General features: G+C 41.6%; 4 protein-coding genes across 6 annotated transcripts; 1 reads left to right on the forward strand and 3 right to left on the reverse strand.

The window, feature by feature from the left end:
- Window positions 1-279: 279 nt before the first annotated feature.
- Window positions 280-3,238, reverse strand: LOC111243243 (palmitoyltransferase ZDHHC3). Its single transcript, XM_086977421.1, has one exon. The coding sequence runs from the start codon at window positions 2,225-2,227 to the stop codon at window positions 1,469-1,471; it is 759 nt and encodes a 252-aa protein (XP_086833547.1). The 5' UTR covers window positions 2,228-3,238; the 3' UTR covers window positions 280-1,468.
- Window positions 3,239-4,692: 1,454 nt separating this feature from the next.
- Window positions 4,693-7,888, forward strand: Abcd3 (ATP binding cassette subfamily D member Pmp70). The gene has a single exon (XM_022817234.2). It carries the CDS (start codon window positions 5,423-5,425, stop codon window positions 7,409-7,411), a length of 1,989 nt encoding a protein of 662 aa, XP_022672969.1. The 5' UTR covers window positions 4,693-5,422; the 3' UTR covers window positions 7,412-7,888.
- A 2,172-nt stretch (window positions 7,889-10,060) lies between these two features.
- Window positions 10,061-12,978, reverse strand: LOC111255351 (uncharacterized). Of its 2 annotated transcripts, none has more exons than XM_022817235.2 (5): window positions 12,701-12,978; window positions 11,954-12,180; window positions 11,472-11,628; window positions 11,036-11,239; window positions 10,061-10,660 (listed from the first exon to the last, which is right to left on the reverse strand). In XM_022817235.2, exons 1-5 carry the CDS (start codon window positions 12,762-12,764, stop codon window positions 10,515-10,517), a joined length of 798 nt encoding a protein of 265 aa, XP_022672970.1. In that variant the 5' UTR covers window positions 12,765-12,978; the 3' UTR covers window positions 10,061-10,514. The 2 variants fall into 2 exon arrangements, with proteins under 2 accessions (XP_022672970.1, XP_022672971.1); XM_022817236.2 differs by having other exon boundaries at window positions 11,036-11,164; window positions 12,701-12,975.
- A 924-nt stretch (window positions 12,979-13,902) lies between these two features.
- On the reverse strand, window positions 13,903-27,959 carry LOC111250996 (uncharacterized). 2 transcript variants are annotated; one of them, XM_022807122.2, is made up of 14 exons: window positions 27,284-27,959; window positions 22,091-22,233; window positions 21,506-21,726; window positions 20,888-21,333; window positions 20,140-20,749; window positions 19,807-19,990; window positions 19,293-19,557; window positions 18,854-19,135; window positions 18,458-18,671; window positions 17,639-18,168; window positions 16,880-17,444; window positions 16,266-16,680; window positions 15,611-15,872; window positions 13,903-15,134 (listed from the first exon to the last, which is right to left on the reverse strand). In XM_022807122.2, exons 1-14 carry the CDS (start codon window positions 27,494-27,496, stop codon window positions 14,970-14,972), a joined length of 4,515 nt encoding a protein of 1,504 aa, XP_022662857.1. In that variant the 5' UTR covers window positions 27,497-27,959; the 3' UTR covers window positions 13,903-14,969. The 2 variants fall into 2 exon arrangements, with proteins under 2 accessions (XP_022662857.1, XP_022662848.1); XM_022807113.2 differs by having other exon boundaries at window positions 18,458-18,674; window positions 27,284-27,958.
- Window positions 27,960-27,970: the final 11 nt, after the last annotated feature.

Consider the following 27,970-nt stretch of genomic DNA (forward strand, 5'->3'; position numbering starts at 1 on the left):
ATGTGTGTAATTTGTTCATGTGCGCACGTAATAGATAATTGGGCTTACAGCTCTTTATTTCAGCGATAAAGCCCTAATTTTAAAAAAATGAATAGATCGATTAATGTTAACCTTTGATGAGGCAATCAGATTGCGATTGATAATGTCAATAGTTTATTTTGTAGAAAAATATGGATAGCCCCAAAAGTACTTTTCACAGAATTTTTATTAAAACTTACTGCTACCAGGAGCGTTAGAAAAGCGTAGCTAGAATAACCTAAATCGAACACACTGAAAACATTTACTGAAATACAATAATTTATTCTGTGTATATAAATTTTTCATCTATATAGTTTTGCGACAGCCCTAAGGAGTACATCGCGTGGTACATCACAGAATAGGTAGCCTACAGTATATCGGTTTTAGCAAACAAACGTGTTCATTACTCAGAGGTTACCCAATTCGCCAGACACGTTTTCTCTTGGCTTCTACCAACTCCACCACGTTTTTCTGGCTCTAATCGTCACTTGGTTTTTATGTATACTACAGACATATCTCTGAAGTGGCCATTAATAATTGTCCTATATATTTTGCGTCAATTATAGCTGTTGCTATGCTCTTTTACATTTACATAATCATATTCGTGCACTCTCTTATAACCCCGCTAGAAGTGCTTGTTCCCCTGAAGTCGGAAGGCAGCCGTTGAACGTATGACAGTCACAAGATACCGCGCAGTGTCCCAGTATTACAACTAGTAGACGATATAAGTAGTATTTCCACTATCCTTCTGCCATGATCGTCTCTTATGTGATCCTTCAGGACGTGTCGTTCTCGTCGTCGGTCTCATGGATTCAATATAGCAAAACACCAAAAAGGCCAGTAGTATACATTTATCTACCGTACCACACTCTATAGGGTTGATGTTGAAGTAGCACTTAATTATGCTTCCCACTCTTCTTTCATTTTAATACAGTATGGTGGATAAGCGCCTCCTAACTATTCGATTCAATCAGTGACTTCCTGGTGTTACTGTCTCAAGAAAAAGGGGGTAATAACATTTAGACATACAGCCTTTCTAAATTCACATAACCTGCGTGAACGAAGAAAGTTAAATATTCGGATATAGGCTGCTGCGAGGCGTAAGTGTCACGCCGTAATGTCAAAAAGGTACCCTATGTGTTATATAAAGGTTTTGAAGAAGAGAGGCGTAGCGGACCACAAAAAATCGTTTTCCAATAGAATTACAGTCGTTTTTCCTAATATTTTACTGCTAGAACACAGAGTTGCGTTTTTTATGGTTAGAGGTGGTGACTATGTCACTAGGCGTCCGCCGTTTTCTCACTTTTTATCTAATGAATGAATTTATTCAAATATGCCATCCCTATTTACTAATCATTAGTATTTTTAACAGAGACTATGATTGTGGCTGTAATTTGGTGGCTGTGGTTGGCTTTTTTCAGGCAGTGAGATCGAGCATTACGATGGCTCTCTATACAGCGTACATGCATCGTGCTGGCGCAATTTCATGCAATCGGACGGATGTGAACGGTGAAAACCAGGCTAGACTGAATCGACCAAACACGGCCCGAAAGCTCGACCATGCTGTACGACGACGCCAACGGATTGCCTCCTTCTTCAGCTGTTCGATACCGGTCTCATCACTTAAGATTGCCTGAATTTGAGAGCCGAACATCACCATCGTAAAAATAGCAAACAAGAGAGCTTCAAATATAAGAAGAATCAGCAGGATGACAGTAGCTGCTGGCGAGCCCTGTTGTGAGCACAGACGCCACTCCTCGTTGACGCAACTAACGAAGTGCTGAATCGCGAGGAACAGCGAATGGCTTGATACCAAAGTAATGTATAATGTGAACAAAACGAAAAATTTCTGATTGTTCTCCCCGATGCAATTGTTCACCCAAGGACAGTGATGATCCATCTTGCGCACGCAACGATTACACACAGAACAATGGTGAGCCCGCTCCGGTTTAATGCAGCAACACTTTGGACATTTGTAAACAACCTGATTCTCGCGAAGGCCGAGGCTGTCGACAGCCTCCCGGGTGGCGGTGCCCTGCGGTACTACGCCGGGATCTGTCACCATAGTGCGAATATGCGAAGCACACGCTAGGAAACACAGTGATTCGAACACAACGAGGTTAACGACGCCGAACAACGTGTTAAAGATAGGACTGATAATAATGATAAGGACGACGCACTGCGCGTATAGGATCAATAGCCAAGTCATTACAGCACAAATAATCCCGCAGATGTCTCTTACGAACCAAACTTGACATAGACGAGGATGGGCAGCGTACGCCACACCGCCCAACGACGAGGACCCGATGCCTCGCGGGCTATTTCGGCTACGGCAATCCAGGATGGCAGCTGAAGTCGGGCAGCAGCGATGATCACTTTTCTAACAGAATTGTTAGTAAACGAGGTTGTAAGGGCAAATGCCACAACCGGGTGTTTGTTCCTGGAAACAGCTAGTTTTGTTGCTGTTTTTATCGCCGGTAGTGTCGCTATTACGTTGGTCAATTTATTTCAGTCATCTAACAGTAGCTAAAGTTACTACACAATGCTTTTTACCAAAAAACTGATATCCGTCCTCTAATCAACAGTCGACTTGCCGCCCAAGATCATTGAAATTCTGGTGGCAACATTCAGCATAACCACCTCGACGTTATTGCAATGCGACCAGTATGACAGATTACACGATTCTTGCAGCTGACTGCCGCAGTTTCTTTCGGCTGAAAACTTAATCAAGCCTTTTCTCGATGGTAATGTTACCGTCTGACGGGAATAGTTGCTCGCAATGAGCTCCAGCGAACCTTGCCATCGTACTCCCGCTGCAGTCCGTAGTCGTATTCTTTTTCCATTTCATGAAACAGTTCAGTCCGCCAGCCTTTGCTGGCGACCAGCGCGGCATACGCACTCCGCTTCTGTTTTGCAGTTGAGAATTGCGATCACCACACAACGAGGACAGCTCGACCAACTAGCGTTATTATTATTATTATTACAGTTCTCCCTGCCTACACTTCCCGCCCTATCTATCTAGCTATCTACAAAACAAGATCGCCGGGACATCACATATAGAGTACCGCAACAATAACAGAACAGCAGAACGTTGGATGCATTCACTTGGATAATCAAAACAGTTCTGCACGGTCGGGCGGCTGAGCGGACCATAAGGTAAAGAAGCCACAACAGGTGAGGTATCTGCGTACGCATTTATGCGCGCAAGGCCATCTTTTGATAAAACAGACTTCTTGGCAGCACATATTATTGGTCGCTCAACCTCTATACCTTTAAGTAAGTGCAGTTGTTGTAAGAATACTATCACTCATTGATTTTCATGTTTGAAATTGTGTTGAGATCCTCATCGAATTTTTATTGATTTAACCGGCTCGAGGTTCTGCGTTGACTTGCTATGACATAATGCTCTGCACTGAAACCGGATATCCGCCCAAAATCCGTTCAGTTGCTCCAGATAGCTGCACGAAACAAGGTTTTCCTATGGTTACTATTACTCTTTACTTTATTTAGGTAAGGCTGCTTATAATTGTTTAGCAGTGAATGTGTATCGTGTGCTTAAATGAACTTGTAAGCGTTATTAGAGCTTAATATAACAAAGCGTAGCAGCTTACCCATAGACATACGCTAAATTATAAAAGTGGAAAAAACAAATACATATTGTAAATTTGCGTTATTATTAGCGCCTTAATATGATTTTCCCATAATTTTTTCTATTGTTGTCATAAATCATAGCGAAGCTCTGCTACCATTAATCAGTGATCATAATTTATTGAAGTATGAGACGGTATATGCAAGTTTTTCTAGATAGAGTTATTTGCAGTAGAATTGAAAGGAATAAATATTTGAACAATTATGTCTGATGACACTATGTTTAATATTTAAAGAGCCTGGTTTATTTTGTCTACACGTAATGCGAGCCGCTACAGTGCGGGAGCCAATGGAGATATTTGCTGAAATTTTCTGGATACTGAAATAGAAAGCATAGATCAGATAATGAACGAGTGCAAGACAATTCCTTCGCTGCATTGTATGTGGGTTGCAAAATTGGCAGTGTACCTTGGTTTATAGATATATTTTTTATTATTAAAGTATATATAATTATTACTACTACTATGAAATTCCGTTGTTCACAGTTTTCTGTTGGATAATTAATGTAACTTAGAAGTTCGTTTATTCTTAATTCATGTTCAGAGTTGTACCATAATTGACTATATGCTACATAGGCATGATGAACAATTGGATAGGTACCTTCGATAAGAAACTTGAGCAAAATTCCCAGCCTTAAAACTACACTAACGACTTTTTTGCAAAAATTTTGTATGATTTTTTCGAAAAGCGCTCAAAAGGAGTTTCAGCTTGCGCTATTCATGAAACGAGTATAGCGAGTAAGGCTGTCTTAGTGTTTTTGTCCTCGAGATTTATACAAAAGTAAATTACATTCAGCCAGTGTTATAAACATGCAATTAGAACTGCTTGTCCTACTCCATCACCGATTTAAGTGATATATCTAGATAATGATTCCGTTCAGATGGCTTCGTATCAGGTGTAGGCCGCTGATTAACCTATATGAAACTAGCAAGTATGTCATCTAGGTGCATTCAAGCGTGGCAGTAGTTGCCCTTTAAGAGGTTCAGCTGACGGAGCGCATGCCCAGCTGGACCCACTTTCCATCGAAGTGCACATGCTGATCACACATAGTTTAGATAATGTCACCTTTAAGCCGTTTGACGACATTTGTATTGAATGTTTTTGGAGTCATTCTAGGTAAGGTTAAGTTTTCCACCAATGGAATCCGTTTGTTTGGCCAACACGGGTAGAATAGGCCGTGAACATCCGCCCTTTCATTGTTAAAAAACCACAAAGCAGCCAGCCAAAATACTGACGATTTCGATAACTCGCCTATTTCGTCTGTCATAGATTAGGCTCGCCCCCAGGATTTTAAACATATGACAGCTCCATTGTGATCATCCGGGATAAAAAATCGCTCTTTAGTTCTACATCGCGCAAAAAAACTCCGTAGAACCGCAACCGCTCCCGAAGCTCGCGCCACCATCGCGACAGCGAATTCTACCACAGCACTACCTGTAGCAGCAATCACTTCCTCCTTACCACCGACATCGTGGCCGTGTTGCGGGAGAGCTAGTATGCCTTTTAGCTGCTGCAAACGTTAGGGCAGCGAGCGCTTTGTTCGTAGCGGCACCATATCAATTATCTGAACAGTCTATCGTATTGTGTCAACGTCGGCTACACGATTGAAACTTTTTCGATTCTTATGGAAACGATGTAACATCTGCGATACTTTGTTACTACTCATCGACTGCATCGCCGTCGCTGCTATCGACATTGTTTTAGAGTAGACAGGTGACCGTGACTTAAATTTGCTGCCGTTGTTGTAGTAGCAAGGATGGCGCCGACGCTCAGTAAACAATTTCTCAACGGACTTAACCAGGCCAAACAACCAGCGGTTATTGCTGCTGTTGCCACTGCAGTTTACATTTATTCGTATTCACGATTTTTAGCAAAACAGAGGCGTACACAAAAAGGCCACGATGTGGTCAAAGTCTCGTTCGATAGGAAGGACAACAAAAAACAGAAGGCATATGTCGATGGTCGATTTTTCAGGCAGCTCCGGGAACTGTTTAGTATTGTGTGCCCTGGAGTGTTCACGGCGGAGTTCGGTTATATGGTACTCGTAGCAGTAACGCTACTAGGACGAACCTCTTGTGATATCTGGATGATCAACAATGGCACAGTCATAGAGCGGGCCATTATATCGCGAAATTTCGAACTATTCCGCCAAAAGTTGCTTGAGTTCATTTTGGCCATGCCGACTTTATCACTTGTCAACAACCTGATGAAATACGGTCTGAAAGAGATTAACCTACGCTTCCGAACACGCCTGTCTTACGCACTGTACGAAAAGTACCTAGGTGGTATAACCTACTATAAGATGTGCAATCTAGATAATCGTATTTCAAATCCTGATCATCTGCTTACTAAAGATGTCGAGAAATTCTGTTCGTCGTTGACGGACCTATATTCGAATCTCAGCAAACCGATCCTTGATATCATCCTGTACGTTCGATGGCTGTCGGTATCAATCGGCGCTAAGGCGCCAGGATTTATGTTACTTTACTTGCTATTTGCGGGCTTTCTGCTGACCAATATGAGGCGGCCAGTCGGTAAATTGACAATGGATGAGCAGAAACTTGAAGGTGAACTGCATTATGTGCACTCGAGGCTAATTACAAACTCGGAAGAAATTGCTTTCTACAACGGCAATAGGCGTGAGAAAAAGACAATTGACTTAACGTTCCAGCGTCTCGTGAACCATTTGCGCAATTTTTTAGAGTACCGCTTCTCGCTTGGAATGATCGACGACATTGTGGCCAAATATCTTGCGACTGTCGTTGGTTATTTGCTCATATCTAGACCATTTCTTGGAACGAAGCACATTCAACTAAGTCACAACAAGAGACTTGAAGAGTACTATAAAAGTGGTCGTATGCTGGTTAAGTTAGCCGAAGCGATCGGTCGAGTTGTTCTTGCGGGCCGCGAAATGACTAGATTGGCAGGGTATACTGCCAGGGTAGCCGAACTCAATAAGGTACTACAGGATGTCAATAGAGGCCAATACGTGCGAGGTATGATCAAGGATGAGCAGGAGAAAAGCGGTCGAAAGCTTGAGCTCATCCCTGGAGCTGGTAGGATCATCACACAGGATAAAATTATCCGTTTCACACGGGTACCGTTGGTCACCCCCAATGGCGATGTGCTTGTTGAGGAGCTCACTTTTGAAGTAAAATCTGGCAAGAACGTGCTTATCTGCGGCCCCAACGGCTGCGGCAAAAGCTCTCTGTTCAGAATCTTAGGTGAGTTGTGGCCATTGTTTGGTGGTACCATAGTGAAGCCGGCGAAGAACAAGCTGTTCTATGTGCCTCAGAAGCCGTATATGACGCTGGGAACGCTTCGAGACCAGGTGATTTACCCCGACACAAAACATGATATGATTAAGAATGGCTTCACCGACGATAAGCTTGAAGAGCTACTGGACGTGGTGCAACTTAGATATCTGCTTGAACGTGAAGGTGGCTGGGAATCGGTGCAAGATTGGCTAGACATTCTATCAGGCGGGGAGAAACAACGTATAGCTATGGCTCGTCTATTCTACAAACGTCCACAGTTCGCCATCTTAGACGAATGTACTAGCGCAGTGTCGGTCGATGTTGAAGGAGCAATGTACAGTTACTGTCGTAACGAGGGGATCACCCTCTTCACCGTATCGCACCGCAAGTCCCTCTGGAAGTATCACGAGTACTGCCTGCATATCGATGGCCGAGGAGGATATGAATTCTCAGAGATTACGCCTGACACCATGCAATTTGGGTCCTAACCATTGGCTAACAGAATTGTGTATTTACGTACCGATTTGTTAACAGTATTTTTTATTTTTATCATAACTATTTGTGTACTTTAGTGAATTGGTGAAACCACCCGTAAGAGGCTACTGGCAGTGAGACACAACAACAGTTGATAACAAAAAAAAACCCGTGGAGTAAACCATTAACGCTGCGACATCATGTTTCGCTGTTTATGGAAACACAGGCTGTAAGCCTCATTGGACGTCGAAACGGATGCCTCCCTGAAGTTTATTAGACTCAAATGTGGTTACAGTAGAAAAGGTGGTGGTATGGGACCGTCCTATTTGTATTAATGCTTGTCGTGACGATGCTTTTGATACTCCTATAGGAAAAGTATACCACACAGCTAGGTAACAACTGTTATTATTAGTGTTGTTGCATTATAAACATATGATATAATGGGCACATACTGCGATGGTTTTGTAATAAATAAGTGTATTTTGTCGTTAGATGAGTCTTCATTCTTTAGTGGGGTCCCTATACTGTCAGCAATGAAACATCCGTCCCTTGCAAAGCCGGCATAAATATGTATATGCGTGTTAATTTCTTTTAACCTATGTAAATTTAGGTTGCGGCTTATGGACAACTGTACGTAAATTTAGTGGAGGCGATAGATTCTGTTTTTTTAATGTTAGGCCTCTGGCGTTCAGGTCGAGATAATTATGATTGTTGTTTATTTATATTGTTATTTATCGTTATTTATTGCTTACGACTGACCGGTTCATGACCATGAGTGGATTTCTTTCGCTTGAATCTGTTTTCTAACGAATTCCCTAGCATGCATGGTATCCACGCAGGATCGCACGAGATTCTGTGTGGGCGCAAATCGAATGAGGCACCTGTAACTTAACAAAATTGCCCTTGCTTCGGAAGCTTGAGACAAAACTATCAAATTTATTGTAGTGTTTTAATTTATGGCATCGCATTAACATTGTGTTTGATTCGAATATTCCCCTTACTGGCAAAATAATAAGTCAAGTTTCGAAAAAAACGTCAATTTTTGATACGCATTTTTCTTTACCTATTTATTTAATAAACGAGGCATTGTAAAAATTTTAAAGACCTATAGAATTACGGTATCATTACACCCATAACGTGTTTCTCTTATGTTGTTATGTACAGTTATTAAGGTTATTAATATACGACATCAGTTTGCTATACCAAAAAAATAAAGGATATATATTAATAACAACAGACGTCTTTCAAATAGCGTTTTACCGAAAGACTATATATTAACACATTCGTAAAATATTTTGTTACATCGAAAGAAAGTTTGGCTCCTCCTATATTGAATCTAACCATGTTGAGTTTAAATATATTTAATATGCTACAGATCGCATTTTGAGTTAAGCACAGATTAAGATGATTTTGAGATGTAGGTACACATTGCGTTTAATACTAGATATATATGCATGAATGGAGTTACGTTTGTTTTGTTATATTTTTGATTCAATATCTTAGTCAGTTTATAACTACATTTACCTTATTACACAAATACAATGCCAGAAGATGGAGGAAATTACTCTGGTTCTTCACTTTTCAAAATGGTTTTATCATCTTGTTTCTCAAAACTTATAAACAGCATCAAACGGTGTCATTTCATATTGCCGACCCAATTTGTGATCTGAGAGCGTACGGTGTATTAGAAAAATATCGTCGAAAGGGCCCGTCTCGTGCCACTGCTGATTGTGGCAACGAATCACAACTGAGCCGCCACTCCATTGAACGACATCGCGACGTGATCTTGATGTGTAGATGCATGTATCGTATGTGCCTTATACTATCAGTTCTAGTGTCTAGCAGCACAAGGAAGCTAGCACACAATTTCAATGCGGAAGGCTACGCCAACTCAGCCATGAGCTTGTCGATGGGTGACCATCGTCCTAATTAATGAGTTAGTCACACTCGTTTTTCATGCTTGACATCACCTCGATGTGGTCTTCCTACGTGCTTTGCCTTGTTCCCTCGTCAAAACATCACTAAATTATGCTAAATCGTTATTGCGGCCATCGATCGATGATGGTAGCGCAGCCCAGCTAGCATTGCACAAAAGAAACTACTCAATAAATTTAACAGACAACGTTTTGATATTTTGCTTTACGAGGGATCGTATTATCAAATACATATAATACGTTCTTCTCTTGCCTTCTTCATTTACTGTATTTATTTTCGGAACGCATTATCTATACAATTTCGTATCGGAAAAACGTGTGAGGATTTAACGTGGTTTGTAATACTGAGTCAAAAAGAGAGAAATCAACAGATTTTCACGATTTTCAGTTACCAAGACGGGTCAATGCACAAATATTTTCGTAAAAAAGTGTCATTCAATTTAACACAATGTGCATTTGTGAGCCTCGTACTTATTATTGTAGATCACGTCTCCGCACGTTTTTTTTCACTATGTACTACGTAAGTCTGAAACACGGTTTAGCTTAATAACTTATGTCTCAATAAACCAATTAATATAACCTACTTGGTAATAGATATTAGTAACTACAGGTTTTTGGGTTAGTTACAGATATTCTGCGTTTTCATAGTGGCTTAGAGAAATGTACTATATCGGCACTAAATACAGAGTGTATAAGAAATAACTGGTTTGCAAAGCACTACGCAAGAGATCCGATATTTTTAGCCAATCAAAAAGTATCTTGTATTGATATTCCCTCGTTAATAATAGCTTTGCGATAGAATCGTAAGATTCAAATGCAAAAAAGTAATAAACATGACATATTTAACACACGCTGTACATTGAGTACTACAACTTCGCTACGCACACACTTAGTGGCACACATCACATGTTGATCAATTTAATCGTATTTTTTTTCTAGCAAAACGAAAATAACGTTATTTTCGTTTTTGTGCGAAAAAACTTACATACAATATATGAGCGCAATTCAAATAACAAGGGGTTAGGCATCAGAATCATAGAAACGATTAATGTCCTTCTTTCTCCCGAAGCTGCTAGAACTTCTGTTCTCTAAAAAAATCAATAAGCCTTGACACCAGATCAGAATATCGGCACAGTTTCTTTACGTGAATCCGTTGTTTGCTTTAGTTAAAGTTCCTCGTTGTTCAGTTTGTGTGACAGATATGGTAGTCGTGCTTTGGGCTGGATCGGCGGCTTTTTTTAAAGCAAAATATCGCTAAATACACCGTAAGAGCGATCAGCAGGAACAAAAATGCGACCAGGCCCAACACTCCATAGATGCTAATACGCACTAAAAAATAAAAAAAAAACAGATGGAGGTTAAAAAGCTACGTGCTCATAAAAAGAGTAGGCTAAAATCAATAACTGCCGAGAGTTCTATTCTATAGAGCTTCAATTTCAATTTACACGTTAACAAATTCCACTGCTTTATGGATTTACTTGATTGTTATAAAGACGTAATAGTTCTGATTGCTGTCAATATTTTAGCATAATGTAGTCACCGTATTCGCCGTTATTAATAAGATTAAGTTTTGGTTCACTTATATGGGTGCAATGATCTTTTTAGGATAATTTGTATCAATACCGATAGTTTCACAGCGCAAAGAGTAAGTAATCTATCCATATAAATGTGCTAAACAAAATGAGAGCTAACAATACTACTTACGGCAGTCCTTCTCGTCGGTTCCGTCACTGCAGTCCTCGATGCCATCACACCAGAGATCCTCTGAGATGCACATCTGGTCCAGCTTGCAGTAAAAATCCTGCTCCTCTGGGCAGATACCGAGCTCGTTGCCTAAGGATTGGGCCATAGCATCGAACGGTAACGATCCATTCAGATGGTACCGGTCAAGTCGATTCTCATAAACTCCTGTTCAGCATCAACATTACTGGTATGGAATATGATGAGAAGTGACAAAGTAATTCAGTGGCAAAACTACGAACAGAAGCCGAGTTAAATTTATGCGCGCCAAGAATTTGTAAGCCGTGGTCATGTTACCAGGAGCTGTCCTATTAGCTTTTGGGTATCCTTAGACATAGACGATTCCTTCCTCCCTCTATACATTTTACAAAAATTCCAAGCGTTTATTATCTGAACTCACGTCGAGCGGCGAAGACGCGAATTATCATTCGGAAGCTCGGGTCAAAGAAGCTGCCTCGGTGGTACTTGATTGATGTATGGTTTCTCGAAGTAGCAAACGTGATCTTCTCATCGTCCTTTAGTTCCTCGTAGCGTCCGCATATCCGTCGATCGTTAATCTGCCGATACTCGCCAGCAGGACAACACCAAATACAACCGGTATACAACACAGGCACGCAGTCTCTGTCTGTTACATAATCTGATTGCAAAGATAAATCTCATATCACAGTTGGGCTTACTGATAAACGCATCAACCCATAACTGTTAGAAAAAAATCTATTCATATGAGGCGTTAACCAAAGAATGGATAGATGTCCATAATCGTGTAGCAGAAGTATTGCAAAGTTGCACTGTACAATATTGACGTTGCCTATGGGTAATTTGCCTAATGATAGGCTGGATTTTGCTAAGAATATTTCATAGTAGAAATCGAATTGTCAGTACCGTGAGGTGTTCAGTTGTACAAGGCACACTTCCGAAGTTAAAGTCAGCTATTCGGATAACAAGGATGTTCGAGCTTCCTGTCATGTTAAAAGGAAAATGGAAGGCAACGCTGCGTTGATACTCGAACATGAGTCGCCACGCAGTCTGAGTTAAGTAGATCGTGGCGTAGTTCGTCAAGTCAATGCATTGGGATATTGAATCCGGCGGGCCGTAGTTTTCCAGGTAGACTGCAAATAACCAACACATGCAAAAAACTTACGTTGTATTTTACGTTCGGAGAGAACCTCTATGTATTCTTTGGCTCGTGTATTTTGTGCTGTTGTTGTGCGTTTGCGCAAGGCCACATGTTAAATACCTAGATTTTTTATCAGGACCGAAATTTTCCTGCAATAATATTCTGCTGTAAATTCATCGTTAGCATTATAGGGACCCATTTCGGGAAATGGGGGGATCGGGGGCAATAGTAGGGATATACAACACGATCGTTGCGTAACATCTTCGTGCTAGTCAAAAACCAAATAAGCGACGAGCTGTTATTAACAGAAATCATTTGGAATGGCCACATCTATACTATTTCTTAAGGTTACTTTTAAACATCGGAATCGTTGCATTTGGGGCTATTTTTTATCGCGTTGGAAATTTCTAATCGTTGGTATCGTATCAGTCTACAGTAGACGGTTAATTTGGTCAACTCATACCCATGAACGAAGTTGAGGTACGCAAACCTAAAACGCTTATCAAACTTACACTCATGTTCCGTTCCCCGAGCTGCAAATACGATACAACCAAGCAGGAGTGCTAGCGAAATCATTATCTTGTTTTCCGTTACAGCTAGATTTATAGTCTTGCAAATAGAAGGCACAGCACCGTTCACAGCGCCTACAGTGGCTCCTTCAGCAGTTCGTGAATCGTCAGAGATTTTGGAGAACCCACAATAGAGCCTTGACCATGTTGAGATTCGTATTAACTTCTACTGCCCGTACTTGTTTCTCAGATACAACTGTCGGAGACTGGTGGAGAACACGGAGGCGTCTCACCTTTTTCACATGCCAACGCACCCTCTCAAACTCCGCCTTTCTACGGCAATATGAGCCGAGTCCGTCATGCTGTTACAATGCAGCATAATAAACTCAAAGGTACAAACAGCCATTTTCATGAAGAATTGACGTGGTTGCAGAAACCTCATCGAGGTGACGCTTGATGATGAGATTGTCCGGCCTCCGGCCTTCTAACGCAGTAACGCACGAATCACAGGCTGTATGGATCGTGACACATCACTCGTAGGTAGTGTAGGAATTCGTTTTATCGAAGGAAATATGTGGAATATACCAATTGAAGCTTCTTTTATCTGAGTCAGCGGAAGACATAGGAAATGTGATGTGTAATAGAAAGAGACTACAGAATTCCCAGATGGAAGATGCAATTTGCTACAGCTAACTGTCATGTTGGTGAGTGCATCGACAGTGAGCCATTCATGATGGGGACGTATTGGGAGTCAATATTGGGTCAGATGGGCAGAGATGATACTGGCCGTCAATCTACCAGCATGCCTATGCTGATATATATGCGCACTAGAAAAATCTAAACAGACTTATATTATGGCCAAAAAAGCATTGCTTGTTTAAAAAGAAAAGATTATTTTTCAAGTTAGTGTCAAATATTGTTCAACCAGGCTGGACAATAGATGCAAAATTTAGGCACATAGAGCCAATGATTGCGTAGATTTCGTACTACTTCGTGAAAAGGGCTGGTTTATTCTTATGATTAAGTTTGTTGCTACAGGCTACAGCTTTGATTTCATCCAAAGTGGAAAGTGTAAAATTAATATTTATTATTATTGTTTAATCGACATATACGAAATTCGTTTAAACCAACTAATATATATATATGATTAACTAACTAAAATATATATATATATATATATATATATGTAAATGAAAATCCAAACATTACGGCATATATGTCTTCTTATTATTAAATAATTTATACATTTACTAAATCAATGCAAAAATACTGTGTGGGATGGTGGCAACGTCGAAAGTGACGACGATTTACCACTGGCCACTGACGGAGTTATCGACACTTTTTTGGTGCATGTACACTCGAATACTCTTTGCTATGCTCTAATAACGTTATTTTTTTTATGTAAGCTTTCCTTGATCTCTTCCACCTTTATCAAGTATTTGTCGGAAGTTTAAATCGTCAGATCCAGTGGCTGTTCTATCATTGTTTAGAACGGCCATAGTTGTTGCTGAGCTCTCATAGCTATTAGTGGGTTTAGTTGCTTGAATATGCAGCTTCTTAAAACTGGGTGATATGACAAATGAATGAATAAAGCAATGAATTAATTCATGGAGAGATAACCCGGATTTGTCCACAATATTACTAGGTGTTGCCGCCAACCGCCCCCGCGGTTCATACGCGCGCATTCGGACACACTTGTTTCGTCACATGAATAAGATGTTTTTCCATTTGATATCTATATATTTATATTGATATATACATTGAACACGACAAGTAGTATGAAACAGTTTGGCTATGATTACACAGGTGATAGCCTTTCTTCAGCTACCTAATATATAATCTATAGGTATCATGGCTTCCAAGTAAATGTAATAGATCATCCTCTCAATCATTTCTGTTTTCTGAATTCGAATTTGTAATATCTGTACGGGTGTTCTTGTACTTATAGGGACCTTATAGAATCAATAAGTAGAGAACATAAACCTGTTTTTTTATCCAAGTAGCTGCGTCATTTTTAATCAGCTCCAACACGCTTTATTATCAAAAAAACAGCTTCATTTTTATTTGTCGTCTACGAAAATGTCGGTCTTATTCTATAAGTGCCTTTCACGATACATGCGTATCCTTAACTCAAACTTCCATTTTGGTTTAAAACACCACCTTCGGTCATGCCTGCTTTTAGATCATGGCCTTATCAGCGCTGCGGTGATGGTTCCAAATAGCCCATTTAGAAGCACTGTTCAAATTTTATTATAATGCTGTTTGATGATATTTAATGATGCTGCCGGTTGTGGTGCAACTGTGATGTGTTATCCTGCCCCTGCTGAGAGGTATACTGCTGATACAGAATCTTTTCCTGCTGATCCTGATACATGTGGCGCTGTTGTTGCTGTTGCTGAGTTGAGTACATTGTTTGAGAACCCCACGAATAGCGGCCCTAAAAAGGTAGATGGCGAGAGCATTAGGCAAAACGCACGTAGATCTACCTCGAATACATATACCAGTATATGTTTCTTTTTATATATATATATATATATATATATATATATATATATATATATATATATATATAGAGCAACTTGTAACGACTCTACCAAATGCCACACTTGCAACATTTAGACTCGTCTTGATGCATTGTGAGTTAGAATAGTACTGTATATTCATCATTGACTAGAAGAAGTACATCATATAGCGATAATAATCTCTAGTGGGGAAAAGCAGTAAAGCTCAAAAATAGCTAACAACAAAATGCTTTGAACTATAGGGAACCTAAATACCTTTTGAAAACTGTTTCCATTTAGCAATACATATGAGCTATGCGGAAGATAAAGAACCAAGTATAGCAGAGAAGCTATATTGTAACAAATGCAATTATCTGCCTAAGACTTTGGCTGTCTTCTCGCCTTTATTTACCGATTGTGACACCGGAGTGGGGTGGGCGACCTGTGGCACGGATGAATTCAATGCCGCCTGACGCTGCAGTTGTTGTGATTGTTGTGACGTAGACTGCTGGTGAGTTGAGTTCTGATAAACGGACGTCGCTACTGCAGCCGAGGCTGCTGCTGCTGCTGATGATGTGTAATATGAAGGGATCGTTGTCGCGGGAGAAGCCGCTTGGGAATGAGAAGTCATCGACGACGGGAAGGACTTCATACCCTCCAAATTAGATGAGCTTCTGTAATGTAAGAACATTTGGCAGAATATGTGAATTACCAATGCTGGGAAACTAGTACATTGTAACGAAAATGTGTTTCACCCACGCACGAGGTCTCCTTGCAAGAGTTCAATAAAAAAAAAAACTGCTAAATTACTAGCTCCTATGTATAGTATCAAAATTTAGTGTCTTCTCTTTTCTTCTGACAACTATTTTTATTATTAGTGATTTCAGAAAACAGTTTTTAGCCAACCTGTCCATCCGAAGACCTTCAAATTCTAGTACAAGGAAATAAATTGTCTAATTATTTTCGTTCGGCATCTTTTTCTTTTCCCTTCTTGCATTTCGTATATATATGACCATTCTCTATGATGAAGGATATCAGTCTCTTACGAAATCGAATAGAAGTTATACCTCTGCTGCTGCTGCACCTGCATCCCTTGTTGCTGTGATGAACAGTTAGTGCCGCTGCTGCTGTTGGAGCTTCTGTTGTTAGCTGAAGAGCTTGTATTCTTATGAGGCTGCTGTAGTGCCTCGTAGATATTGTATGAGGACGGCATTGATGCACGCGGTAACTGGGGTGATTTATGTTGCTGCTGCTGCGACTGCTGCGACTGCTGGTGCGAGGAACGGTGCGACGGGGGTGACATTAGCGAAGCAGCTCCTCCCAATGTATAACTTCCAACAGAATTGCCGCCGGACGTTGTTGTAGGATAGTTGCTGCCGCTACCACCGGTGGTCGCGCTTCCAAAAACAGCTGCGGTTACCGAACTGCCTGTAGATGACAGGTGTAGCGTGTTGCCTCCACTGCTCGGGTATGAGTTTGTGGCTGCGAACGTTTTTAGGCGCATATCGTTATATTTTTGAAGGCCTACATTCTGATGGGCGCATTATAAATACGGGATAGTAGTATCGCATAGAAGTTGTTAAGCAACTCCAGAACATTTCCTCTTTAAAAATTCTTGAGTCTTCTAAATAAGATAGGTAGAGTTGGCAATCGGACGACCCCGCTCTTCCTACGTACTTACCAAGTTGCTGCGTAATTATTCGATCCAACACTTGTGATGCCATGAGGGGTTCTTTGTCGCGCGGTAATGTTGACTGGTGACCACTATTGCTCGTGTGCGTTCCAGCGCCACCTGCGTGGTTGCTGTGAGATCCTCCGCCTCCCCCTAGACTACCGCTGCCACTGCCGTGCTGCTGCTGCTGCTGTCCACCAGATTGACCGCTTGATCCACTGTAGTAATTGTTATGAGATGAGCCCCCATAATGGCTATTGTTGCCATTGTTTGCCCCCTGGTGGCCTGCCTGAGGCGTCGATTGCTGTTGGCTGTTATTCCCTGATTGTTGTTGCTGGTATTTGTGCTGCTGTTGTTGATAGGTCGGCGTGGCAGATTTCGACTGATGGTATTGTCCGCTGTTATTGCTGCTACTGTTGTTCGTAGCCGCCGTATGAGTTGCTCCAGATGACGCCATCGTCGTGGACGATTGGGTCGACTTGTGGGTTGTGCCTGATGAAGGGTAGCTGATAGAGCCAGCGTTCGAGGCCGCTGCAGCTGCTGCCGCCGCAGCTGCGGCCACCTTCTGCGAAAACTGAGAAAAGAGAGAAAACAGCTTGCGTATTAAAGCTCTACTTTAAAAAAACGAACACTTGTGTTTAGTTGTTGAATCCGAGCATTCAAACGATATCCTACGTATTATCGAATTTTATATATAGACATATGTTTTTATTTATCGTATTCTGGAACACTAAATTATTGGTAAGTGCAGTGTTGTTAACTTCGTACCTGAGCAAAGGCTTGCGCCGCGGACGGCGACGTGACGGCAGAAGTTGATGAACCGACGCCTGTCGATGCATTTGCCAATGCGCCGCCCGACGTGCCAAAAGGTGGGCTTTTCTGTAATGCCGCTTGGTAGTTTGCTTTTAGCAGAGGCGTGGCCGAGTGCTGCTTTTTTGGTGGAGCAGGAGTCTGGGCTGTAGCCGATGACGCATGGTTGGCAGAGTTAGTGCCTGTCGTCGTCACATTTGCTGTCGTGGCAATGAGAGGAGCAAATGAATCGCCGAACGAAGGAGTCTCCACCTGTGGCAGAAGTTGTGACGCCGTTTGTGACGGCTGTTGTTGCTTGGCAGGAGATGAGGTGATGACACTCATGTGAACAGGGGTTGTAGCAGAATCGGAATGGGCTGCGGCTGACGCCGCTAACGGGGTGCTGGTAATACCTATAGGAGAGCATCGATCGTTTATAGCGCTCGATGTTGGTGGACTCACTGCGGGTGACGGTACCCGCTCTTCTTTCACTAGTACGGAAGGCGAATCTGAAATGGTAGACGATAATAACAGAGCGAGTAAGTAAAGGCTACAACCACTCCACTTCCTCCAAATTGTCTTTTTTACGTATGGCTCGTATGCTGACAATGCTATAACTGCTCTGACAGGATTCGTAAGATAAGATGTTGAGATGTAATTGAGGGATGTCATGAGCGGACCAATATGAATATATACTTTCAGAAGTGACTTGCTTGTCAGGGCTTGTCAGAAATCGTAACTCGATGGAACAATCCAATTAAGCATTATGGTGCCGGTGTGTTGCGTAGGTGAACTGACCAGAGATCACAGAAAGAACGGAATGGCCGGAGTCACGATGCTCGCGAGAAGCAGCAGACGAAGTGCCAGTTCCTAATCCCGGCGTTAACGGATGACTTCGGAGCCCGCTAGGCGGGTCTTCGGGCGTCCGTGTATTTGCACCTGACGAACCTTTCTCACGAATGACTGAAGTGTTTCCTGGGGTAGTGGAACGCGAGGACGGTGTCACGTCCAGCTGCTGAAATCGACAAAACGACGCACAATGAACTTTCTGTCAGCGCATGCGCAATTATTGCTACCTTCAGCAATGCCTTAACTTGAGCATTAGCGTAAAATATTGTGATTTACCGGTGTATTACATGAGATGCGTGGTTTCATATCATAGAGCACGTAGATGATTAGACAAAGGTCTCTTACCTGCATGGCATCCTTATACGAATCCTTTAATGGCGTTTCGATCGACGAGTATGAATTATTCGCACGGAGAGCTCCAAGAGGCGTCGTTGGTGTGTGCGGGGCGCTAGGTACAACTTCCACGCCAGGTGTGCCATTGGCTCCCCCGAAGTTTTGCAGCTGGGTGAGTTTCCGGGGAGCAGAACCGATAGAATCAGAGCGAGCTCTCTGAAAAAGTTGCTCCTCGCGAGCCATCCGCAACAGGGTCCGGACATTCATCCAGCCACGAGGCCACAAAATAATCATCTGTCGAGGACAAACGAAACACTTAAATAATGCGTGGTATAGGATTCGCAACCGCTTGAATTATCAATGTTCGATGAATCGTTCTGTCAGTTATGAGGGTAAGGAAATCACTTCTAACATGTACAGGAAAATTTATGAACCGTTTAGCGCTACTTACATCAATTTCGAAAAAGTTTCTGACGTAGTCTTCGGCAGATGTCGCCCGTAGTTTGGACACTTCATACGTTTTGAGCTTGAGCGAGACGACTTCTCGGAAAAGACGTCTTAGGGCATCTGTCCATTCAAATATCCGGTGAACGCGGACATCGTTATCCTCGGCTTCCGAGTCAGAAACACCACAAGGTGTCTGACCCGCCTCTTTACACCGGCGTCGATACCTTTCCAGTTGCTCCTCAACCATATGATTTAATTCGGCTTTAAATCTGTAATTCAACACGATAACATCAACCAGTTTATTAACTTTTTTTTCGATAAGGTTTATAAATACCTGCTTAAGCATTTGCCACATTTACACCCTGTCTCCTCGATTATGAAAGAACTAAGTGATTACAGGCCAGCTTTTACTTACATTATCCTTTAGTTACAAAAACAAAACTTGAAATAATACGAGCGTTTCATGAATTATAAGTTTATTCTTCAAACCCCATTCTAAAACTGTTGACGCATCCTACCTCGCCATAGGTTCTTTGACTTTCATATCCTCTTCGTCCAATCGCAGTTTTTTTATTCTTTTGAGCAAGGTTTCTTTACTGCAAGGCAGGTGTGCCGTCAGATAGGCGTATAACTGAGTACGTTGTGAACACGGAAGGGATTGACGTGCCATTCGATCAATATGAAGTAAGGTTTCATTGACGCCTGTAGGAAAATACGAAAACAAATTCAATTTACTGAAGAATTATGAACAAATAAAGTGTGTTGTACTGAAAATTGTCATTTCTGGGAAGCTTAGAATTTTTCTACTGCAGTTTGCCTATTGTGCGCGGCCATCTCAGTGGTCGACTTACCGTTTGCCTGGAAAAACTTGCTCTTTCCAAGGTTTTCTCTGGCCACTGCTGTAATGTCTGCGATCATTTTCTCAAGATCGCGTGGCATACGGTCAGGCAACCTGACGGCAGCGTCAGGTAGCCTATGAAGAGCGAATTCATTGGCCGCCCCAGCAACTGATGCAGAATAATCAATTTTCTGTTCGATCATCATTCGTTCCTTGTCCCTTGAGTCACCTCGGTCCCGTGGTTGATCTATTCGTTGTTGCTGTTGCGATTGCTGCTGACTACTGACTTGTTGCTGCGACTGTTGCTGCTGTTGTGACTGAAGTTGCTGTTGCAACACGACCCGCTGTTGATCTCGTTCACGGTCCTTTTCGGGTTCGCGATCCTTTTGGTGAATTTGTATACGATCTCGAGCTTCTCGATTGTTGTCTTTCTCCCGTTGTAATAGTAACCGCTCCTTGTTGTCCCGGTTACTAGTATCTTTATTATCCTTCGGTACGGTGAGCTGTTGTTGTTGGCGTTCTTTTTCGATTCGTTCGAGACGTTCCTTGTTTTGTCGTCGTTCCTTTTGGCGTTCCTCGCGTTCCATTTCTTCTTCCTGCTGACGCAGTAACTCCAGTTCCTCCTACAAATAAAATACCGAAACAAGTTAAAGCATAATCAGCAAATATCCAAAAATCTCGTCCCTTGTATGACTTGAACCGACTAATGATAAAACAATAATCCCGTGCCACTTATTGCACTTAGCTCATCTAGGTCGTACCTCTTCAACTTCTTTTTTGTTTTGTTCACGGGCTTTTCGTACTACAGACTCAATTGCATCATCCAGTTGTCGCTCCTGCTTGACACTCATCCTCTCTAACAATTTTTCTTTCATTTCCTTGTCCTTATCCCGATCCACTCGGTTCAAGTTGTCTCTGATTTCGTCCTTGACAGCTTTTTCTCTATCCGTTTGTCCTGCGTCATCCGGACTTCTATCGCCATCAGCGTCTTCATCGGAACTACTTTCAATCCGCTTAATCTTTTTCTTCAGCATAAGCATTTTTTCTTTTCGTTTTTGCCTGCGGTCCTCACGCTCCTTTTCACCCAACCCTTGATCTCGATTATCCTTTGAGTCATCCGAATCTAATCGCTTGCGTTTTCGCCGTCTTTTAACCTTCAAGGGACTCCGCTGTTTTTCCTCTTTCGGCGATCGGGCTCGTTCGCTTTCTACAAAATAAAAAAAAATTGACAAATATATTTTTAGTGACATGTTGCCTATATATTCAACTGAATAAAGGGGATTAACTTTAAAAGGCTAACCTTAGGGATGAGCTTACTGAAATTACACCAGTATTCATTATCATGCAATAATATAGACAACATCGTCTATCTAACTGACCTTGCTCGGAGTCTTCGTCGGGTGGCGAGTCTTCTAACGTCACCTTGTTTTTATTGGCCTCGTTCTGCTGATGATAATGCATGTACTGGAGAGGTGGAGCGTGAACAAACTCGAGCTCACCAGAATTAATGTAGAATCCACCATGCTTTGTGTTCAGGTCCAACGGCACTACTTCATCATATGCCTCTCCATTGTCGATAAACGAATCGTCTTCATCATAGCTGACGAATTACAATGCCCGAATTCGAGACGTTAAGTTCGATCAAGGATCTTTAAATAGTATTTAAGGGGGGTACGCATATATTCTCGAGGCTTACGTAGCAATTTCAGTTTTTTAATCAGTACGAAACAAAGGAAAACTCATCTACCTGCTGTCTTACCTGTATGTATGCAACTGAACTCAAATCATATACGTCAATATCTGTATTAGCCATATTTTCAGCTTAACGAGAAATAAATTTCCCTAAAAAATGTCAGATTTACACCCCATAACGTTGATTCATAAATGCGCATATCTTATTATATACGCATAATCTACAGGTACTGAAAACTAGCAGAACTAGTTCTTGCATCAAAACCACTTACCCTTGACCTCTATCGACGTCATCGTCCCAGGCCACTTTCACCGAGCCATATTTCTCTTCCATTTTTCTAGCAATCGCTGCCACTTCGTCCTCATCTGACTCTTCAAAAGGATCATCGCCTTCTGGAGGTTCCGGTTTGCACCTCTGTAAAGCAGAAAACACAATACAAAGCTAGCATATTAAGTTTGCGTAGTTTTCTCCAAATATTGGGAAAAAAGGCGAGCAATAATGAATAATCACCAAACAAACAAGCTATTGCGCGTGCGATAGTTGTCATTTGTTGCATGGATCTATTCATTGCACATTGTACGCACGCTTAAATCAATAGGATCTAAATCGACTATTACGTTCTTATCCAATCGATAAAATCACAAAATCAATAATTGGATTTGAGTGAAGTCTTATATAAATCAGTCCAATGTCATGTTGCAAGTTATCATATTTAAGCAACGCATTTTTTCTGGAAATGTAAGTGTGAGATGTTTTATGTATTAACCCTGGTTTTCATCATTATAGTACTTGCTCAAGAGTATTCACCGAATTTCAGATGTCTGCTTCACTTTCCCAGTTTTCACTGGGCCATTTCCATACAATTTACTTACTATACTTAAGACACTGGTTAAAGACAATATTACTGCCAATTTAAAATTTTAATTGTTCACTGCAACGACTTTATATATAAAGGTCACTAGGGCAAAAAATATGTATTTTGTGTACATTCAGGTCTGAAGACTTAAGAGACTCAAAAAATAGAGACAAATATAGCAAGGTGTTTGTATGACGGCTAGTTGACGCAAGAGCTCGCCCTGCTACGAAAAAGTTCTGTATTTAAAAAAATTAGCACAAAACTTTCTACCAGGAAATGACATCAATTCGACCTAACTTTCCTGTTAGTGAATTTGCACATACGAATTTTCTATGCAGGCACCATATAAAAAGGTAACAATAGAGATTCAGCAAATAGAGCGTCGCAAACTATTTGGCAATTGTTGTAGCTTATAAAGTAACCACGAGATTCGATTTCCATATTCTGTAGTTGCCTGCCGAATCGTTAGTATTCTATATAATGATAGCAAATCAGTAAACAAGGACGCAAACAACTGAAAAACATTAACATGTTTTTAAGTAAAGTACTTTAAGCTCTCCATTAAATGCATTAGGAATTTCGAGCAACATGCGTTATTATTAAGCACGCACGTATAGTGGTGACAGAAAATACAAGGACAACGAAAAAAAATATATTTATGATTCAAAATTTATTTAAACACGTTAACATTTTAAACAAACATCAGAATTTGTCTTTTACCTCACCTGATTAGTTATTTCATAAAGACAAAAGTACACTGCCGATGACAACATTAAACTTTGCAACAGGTGCATAAAGAAAAATATGGGAGGCAGTTACAAATATCTGTCTATCTAATACCTTTATCTACTTATTACTATTACAGCTCTGCCGTTCAGAACAACTAATGGTAGTCTAACAAGAACTTTTATACTATAACAGATAAAATATATAAATAAAAATCATAATCATACATATGTAATGTGGCGTTCAGTGTTTCAAAACACAGATCTCTTAATTTCTTGTAAATTTCTTGGAATCGTGATCAATAGTCGACAGACATGTAGTATGCACAAAATTTCCAGTAAGTTGCGGTGCTACATACACCTATAGACCCACAAATGAAAGTAATCAATGCTATCGTGTTGTCGGTTAAGATTCTTGTTGGTCCCTTTTCGCCGCCTGTTATACTACGTTTACCGGGTTCACTCGGCCTTTTTTCTTATTTTTCAGCCGGAGGCTCCGTACTTTCCTTTTCAGTTGAGAAAGTTTCACCTTGTATAACATCACTGCTGACTTTGGCTTCAAGCTGTTCTGGAACGCATAATCCGGCCATACACTTTCCCGGAATTAGATAGCGTGTGCCAAGTACGGACACCTCCTTAGTTTCACGGACAGGTATCTTGCATTTGGTCAATTCTGGTAACTTTTCCTCTACTATGCGCACATCTCCACGGATCTCAACCTGCCCTAAAACACCTACAACTTGGCAGGCTTGCCTGCAGTCATCATCCGGATTTTGGGTCAGCACGGAAGGGTTAACCACTGCACTCTCATAGGGTTCACACCCAGAGGCGTTTCGCATTCCCACTGGTGGAACTGTGATCCGAAGATTGAACACTTCAATATGGCCATCGAGGTATGAGCGAGGACTATAGGGAACGTGCTTTCGGAGATCTTTTTGAAACGGTGTGTTTTGATATTCTGACAACTTGACCGGAACACATTGGCAGTGATCGTTGCAACGACCAAAACTGTACGTAACATTGAACCCGCTGAGGCGTGACTCAACTGGGTTCCGACAGTAATGACCCTTTGGACGGCACGCAGCCCGAGCGCGACGGGGTTGTTCGTCGGCAATCTGCACTCCTCCGAAGTATCCATCCATGATACAGACCAATGAGCAACCTACATCGCCCGATACCTCCAGCTCCCTCTCATAGAGCTCACAACGGTGCTGGTTTCGAGATTGCGCCTCTGGAACTGAGATCTCGATCCGGGACCACACCGGCCGCCATTCGATTATCAAAAACGACAGGAGGATGGCAGATAGGAATCCCATCGCAATTGGAGATTTCTTTTCAGTGGCTGAAGAACGTTTGGCCCAATACGATACTGTGCTTGAATGCGCTGATTCAGCGGACTCATTGCAGACAAACGAAGCTGGTCGCAACGAAGAGCTTCAGAAGGATCACCTTGGATTGGAAGGTCACACCCAGCTTTTACGTCACCATTTACACGTTGCGACGCGCTAACATCAAAATTTATTACCGCGAGAGCAGAGAAGCTGAATGTGGCAGCTTTAAAGCAGCAGAACTTGCTAATGCTAATAGTGTGTCTATACAATAATGGGAAAACAGGGTGAGATTATCAATCACAGGGCCATCACGGAACACTTCAACTTAATCAAACAATCATAACAGCACAGAAATTGACGAACTGCCGCACGAAGTAACTACAGTTGAATTATCAGCTATACACATTACAGAATAATAAGCTGATCAAAAGCGTTCGTAACTTGGCGAATGCAAAGAGGTGCTTACTGGCTGTCATACGTTCTAACAATGGCATGATCGCACTTTTCCCACTTTCTGACTAAAGTCTTTCTCAGCGGCCCACTCTCCGGCGGCTTGCACTGCTTTGTTTCCTTTTTCTGTCGGACAAGTTTCAGTACTCCTGCGGTTAGCGCAGCTCGCCCTCGAAGCGGTCAATAAAACAAGTTAGAGGCAGCAGGCACGTAAAGCACATATAGCTGGCAGTGAAGGTTTCTGTCTGCATTTAATTGCCTCGTCGACATAGTGAACAATATTGGAGACAAGCACAAATACGTCAAAATACGACCGTTCGTCTTCCCGTCTCCCCTCTGCCCTAGGCTGCTTTTGTGCTTCTAGACATAACATTGTCCGACATACAACACGCACATACTCGCAGACAAAGTTACCACCAAATGAGGAAGCCTTGCCCCAGTCGCTTCTTCAACTACTACTACTACAGGCATTAGAGTGGTTACGACTGCTCTTACTATTATTACTAGGTCACAATACTAGTCCCTATAGCAAATACGGGTCTCCACCGGAGAAACACTGACGGCCCTCCCTACCTAGCCGATCTCCCGTCAGATATGGATAATTCACAGCAAATGAGCACTTCACTCGTTTTTTTTGGTTCTTTTAACACGAACGACTTCTTTAATACTGTGGTCTATTTTAAGAAATTGTTTTCGCTCAATAAAAGGCAAATTAGTTAATATCATCCCATCTAAATGTTTTCAAAATTTTTAAAGCTGTTATAATTTGTACTATACAACGGTACATTGCATTTGCTAGAAACGAAACTAGAATCTTATTTATTAGTAACCCTTGTCTTATACTGCAAGAAATCTATCTTCAACAATACCAGAGTTTAATAATTGATTGTTCAACAGGTTATTCAATTACCAATAGCACAATTTGCTATACTTCAAGCAGCTTTTCGTACGCGTTGTTAACATCATATTGTGATTTTTCAGCATGTCAACGAGGCGACCAATATATGTATCGGTAATAATAATTGACACATAATTTTTAAGCATTGTTATTGTGACGACAAATGAAGAAATGTCCTTTAAGTTATTTGTGCTGCTTTTCGTCAAATGGTGAAATCCAACTATTAATTAACTAGTTTGCAGAGATACGCCTGAGCCTTAAAGAAGAAGTTTAATTAATTTCAAGCACAGAGCCATAGGCTCTAGTAAAAAAATTGTTCTTTAATAGCCTTAAATCTTTATAGAGGTGATCGATTAATATTTCATTTGGTATCTTGTTATGAGCTAAATAGGATGAATATCCAAGCATACTCGAACACCGTCTGAGTCATTGCAGAACAAAACAAAAAAAGAAATGCCACCCTATACTCAACTAAAGTTTTCGAGGGGTTCTTGACCAATGCAAAAAGAAAGAACACCGCTACACAACTATAACAATTGTGATGACTACAGTAACATACGACATTTATGTCGTAAGTAATGATGTACCATTTAATAGACGTGTCTGCAAATAAGGCGGCAACGGTTACGCTAAGCGGGGGATGGCGCACAGCTATCCAATGATTTCAATAACTGAGTTGATTTCATTATCATCATTCTTATCACACAATTGTTATCGTAGGACACTGTCACTTGACAAGAAGACGCAGAAGTCAACTGGCGTTACCTAATCTAGATAAAGAATAACATGCGCTGTATGCTAACCTGTCTCAACAAAATATATCTAAATTGACATCGGAGATGGACATAACTGGACTTCCGTAATACAAACCCTGAACTTTGTGCACATTTGACTTGTACAGCTATCCAATGCCAGAAACACTGAATAGTAAGAACTAAATCTTGAAACAGTAGTGAGACAATCAGTGTATCTATCCAGAATTTATAGTCACGAAAAAACATTATTTTTTCGTAAGAGTAGATAGTCAGGCCTGAGCTTACTTTGCAACGACAATACAAGCAGAATAGCCGAAATCAAATATCCAATGGAAGGATCAGATACTAACGGCAATGACAATGATCTGATTTAGTAATCTGCCCGGTTTGACTGCACTAGTCTAGTTATGTCGCGTCTATTAGGGGCTTTCTGTATAGGTGTAATATACCTTGTGATTTCGAACGAGTTCGATATAGTTAAACTCGTGGCAGACGTCCTCGTTGGGATCGCCGAGATCCAAGTTGAAACGCATCGTCAGGCGTTTCTTTCTCTTGGAAGAGGCCGGTTTCGAGCCGACAGCGCCGCCGCCTGCTGGATCACCGACTCGCTCGGCTAATCGGTCAACCGCCGGCTGCAGCGACACTCTCCTGGGCTCGGACATGACTATTTGCTTGGCAGACTAAGCAAGGCTAGCTGTCCTAGCTGGCTAGAGCCAGCTGTGCTAATGGTATTAATTTGTTTTGATGTTGCCGATGATAGTAGAGCTGCGGCGGCTGTATCACCAGCCCCAAATGTCGCGCTATTGAACAACACGGCACATAACTTATCGCTTCGACGACAAACAGTTCTTGCTTTAAACCACCATTGCTCTCGTCGTCACACATACAGGCGATCTCGGCACACACTCGCACGGTTTGTATTAGGGGGGTGGGTGGGGGCGGCAGCTATACGCTCAGTAGTGGGTTGTTCTTCTTGCATTCGACTGCACTACTCACACAACAACAACTACTATCACGCAACAACAACAACACCACCGACAAGTGTTCACACACTTCTTGCACTATTGCTGCTGCTCCTGCTGTTGCCGTTGCCCCTGCCGCTGCGACTGCTGCTGCTGCTGCTGGTCGCACTTGAA

The sequence above is a fragment of the Varroa destructor genome, unplaced genomic scaffold, assembly GCF_002443255.2.
Source record: "Varroa destructor unplaced genomic scaffold, Vdes_3.0 BEIS01000001.1, whole genome shotgun sequence".
Taxonomy (NCBI): domain Eukaryota; kingdom Metazoa; phylum Arthropoda; class Arachnida; order Mesostigmata; family Varroidae; genus Varroa; species Varroa destructor.

What these genes read in the sequence shown, in the direction of transcription:
- LOC111243243 (XM_086977421.1), bottom strand. Translation starts at nt 2,227, where the DNA reads ATGACTTGGCTATTGATCCTATACGCGCAGTGCGTCGTCCTTATCATT.
- Abcd3 (XM_022817234.2), top strand. Translation starts at nt 5,423, where the DNA reads ATGGCGCCGACGCTCAGTAAACAATTTCTCAACGGACTTAACCAGGCC.
- LOC111255351 (XM_022817235.2), bottom strand. Translation starts at nt 12,764, where the DNA reads ATGATTTCGCTAGCACTCCTGCTTGGTTGTATCGTATTTGCAGCTCGG. An exon ending in TCGCGTCTTCGCCGCTCGAC is followed by an intron (nt 11,240 to 11,471) that starts GTGAGTTCAGAT and finishes GATGCTGAACAG; the next exon opens with GAGTTTATGAGAATCGACTT. An exon ending in AACCGACGAGAAGGACTGCC is followed by an intron (nt 10,661 to 11,035) that starts GTAAGTAGTATT and finishes TTTATTTTTTAG; the next exon opens with TGCGTATTAGCATCTATGGA.
- LOC111250996 (XM_022807113.2), bottom strand. Translation starts at nt 27,496, where the DNA reads ATGTCCGAGCCCAGGAGAGTGTCGCTGCAGCCGGCGGTTGACCGATTA. An exon ending in AACTCGTTCGAAATCACAAG is followed by an intron (nt 22,234 to 27,283) that starts GTATATTACACC and finishes TCTGCTTTACAG; the next exon opens with AGGTGCAAACCGGAACCTCC. An exon ending in CGTATAAGGATGCCATGCAG is followed by an intron (nt 18,675 to 18,853) that starts GTAAGAGACCTT and finishes TGTCGATTTCAG; the next exon opens with CAGCTGGACGTGACACCGTC.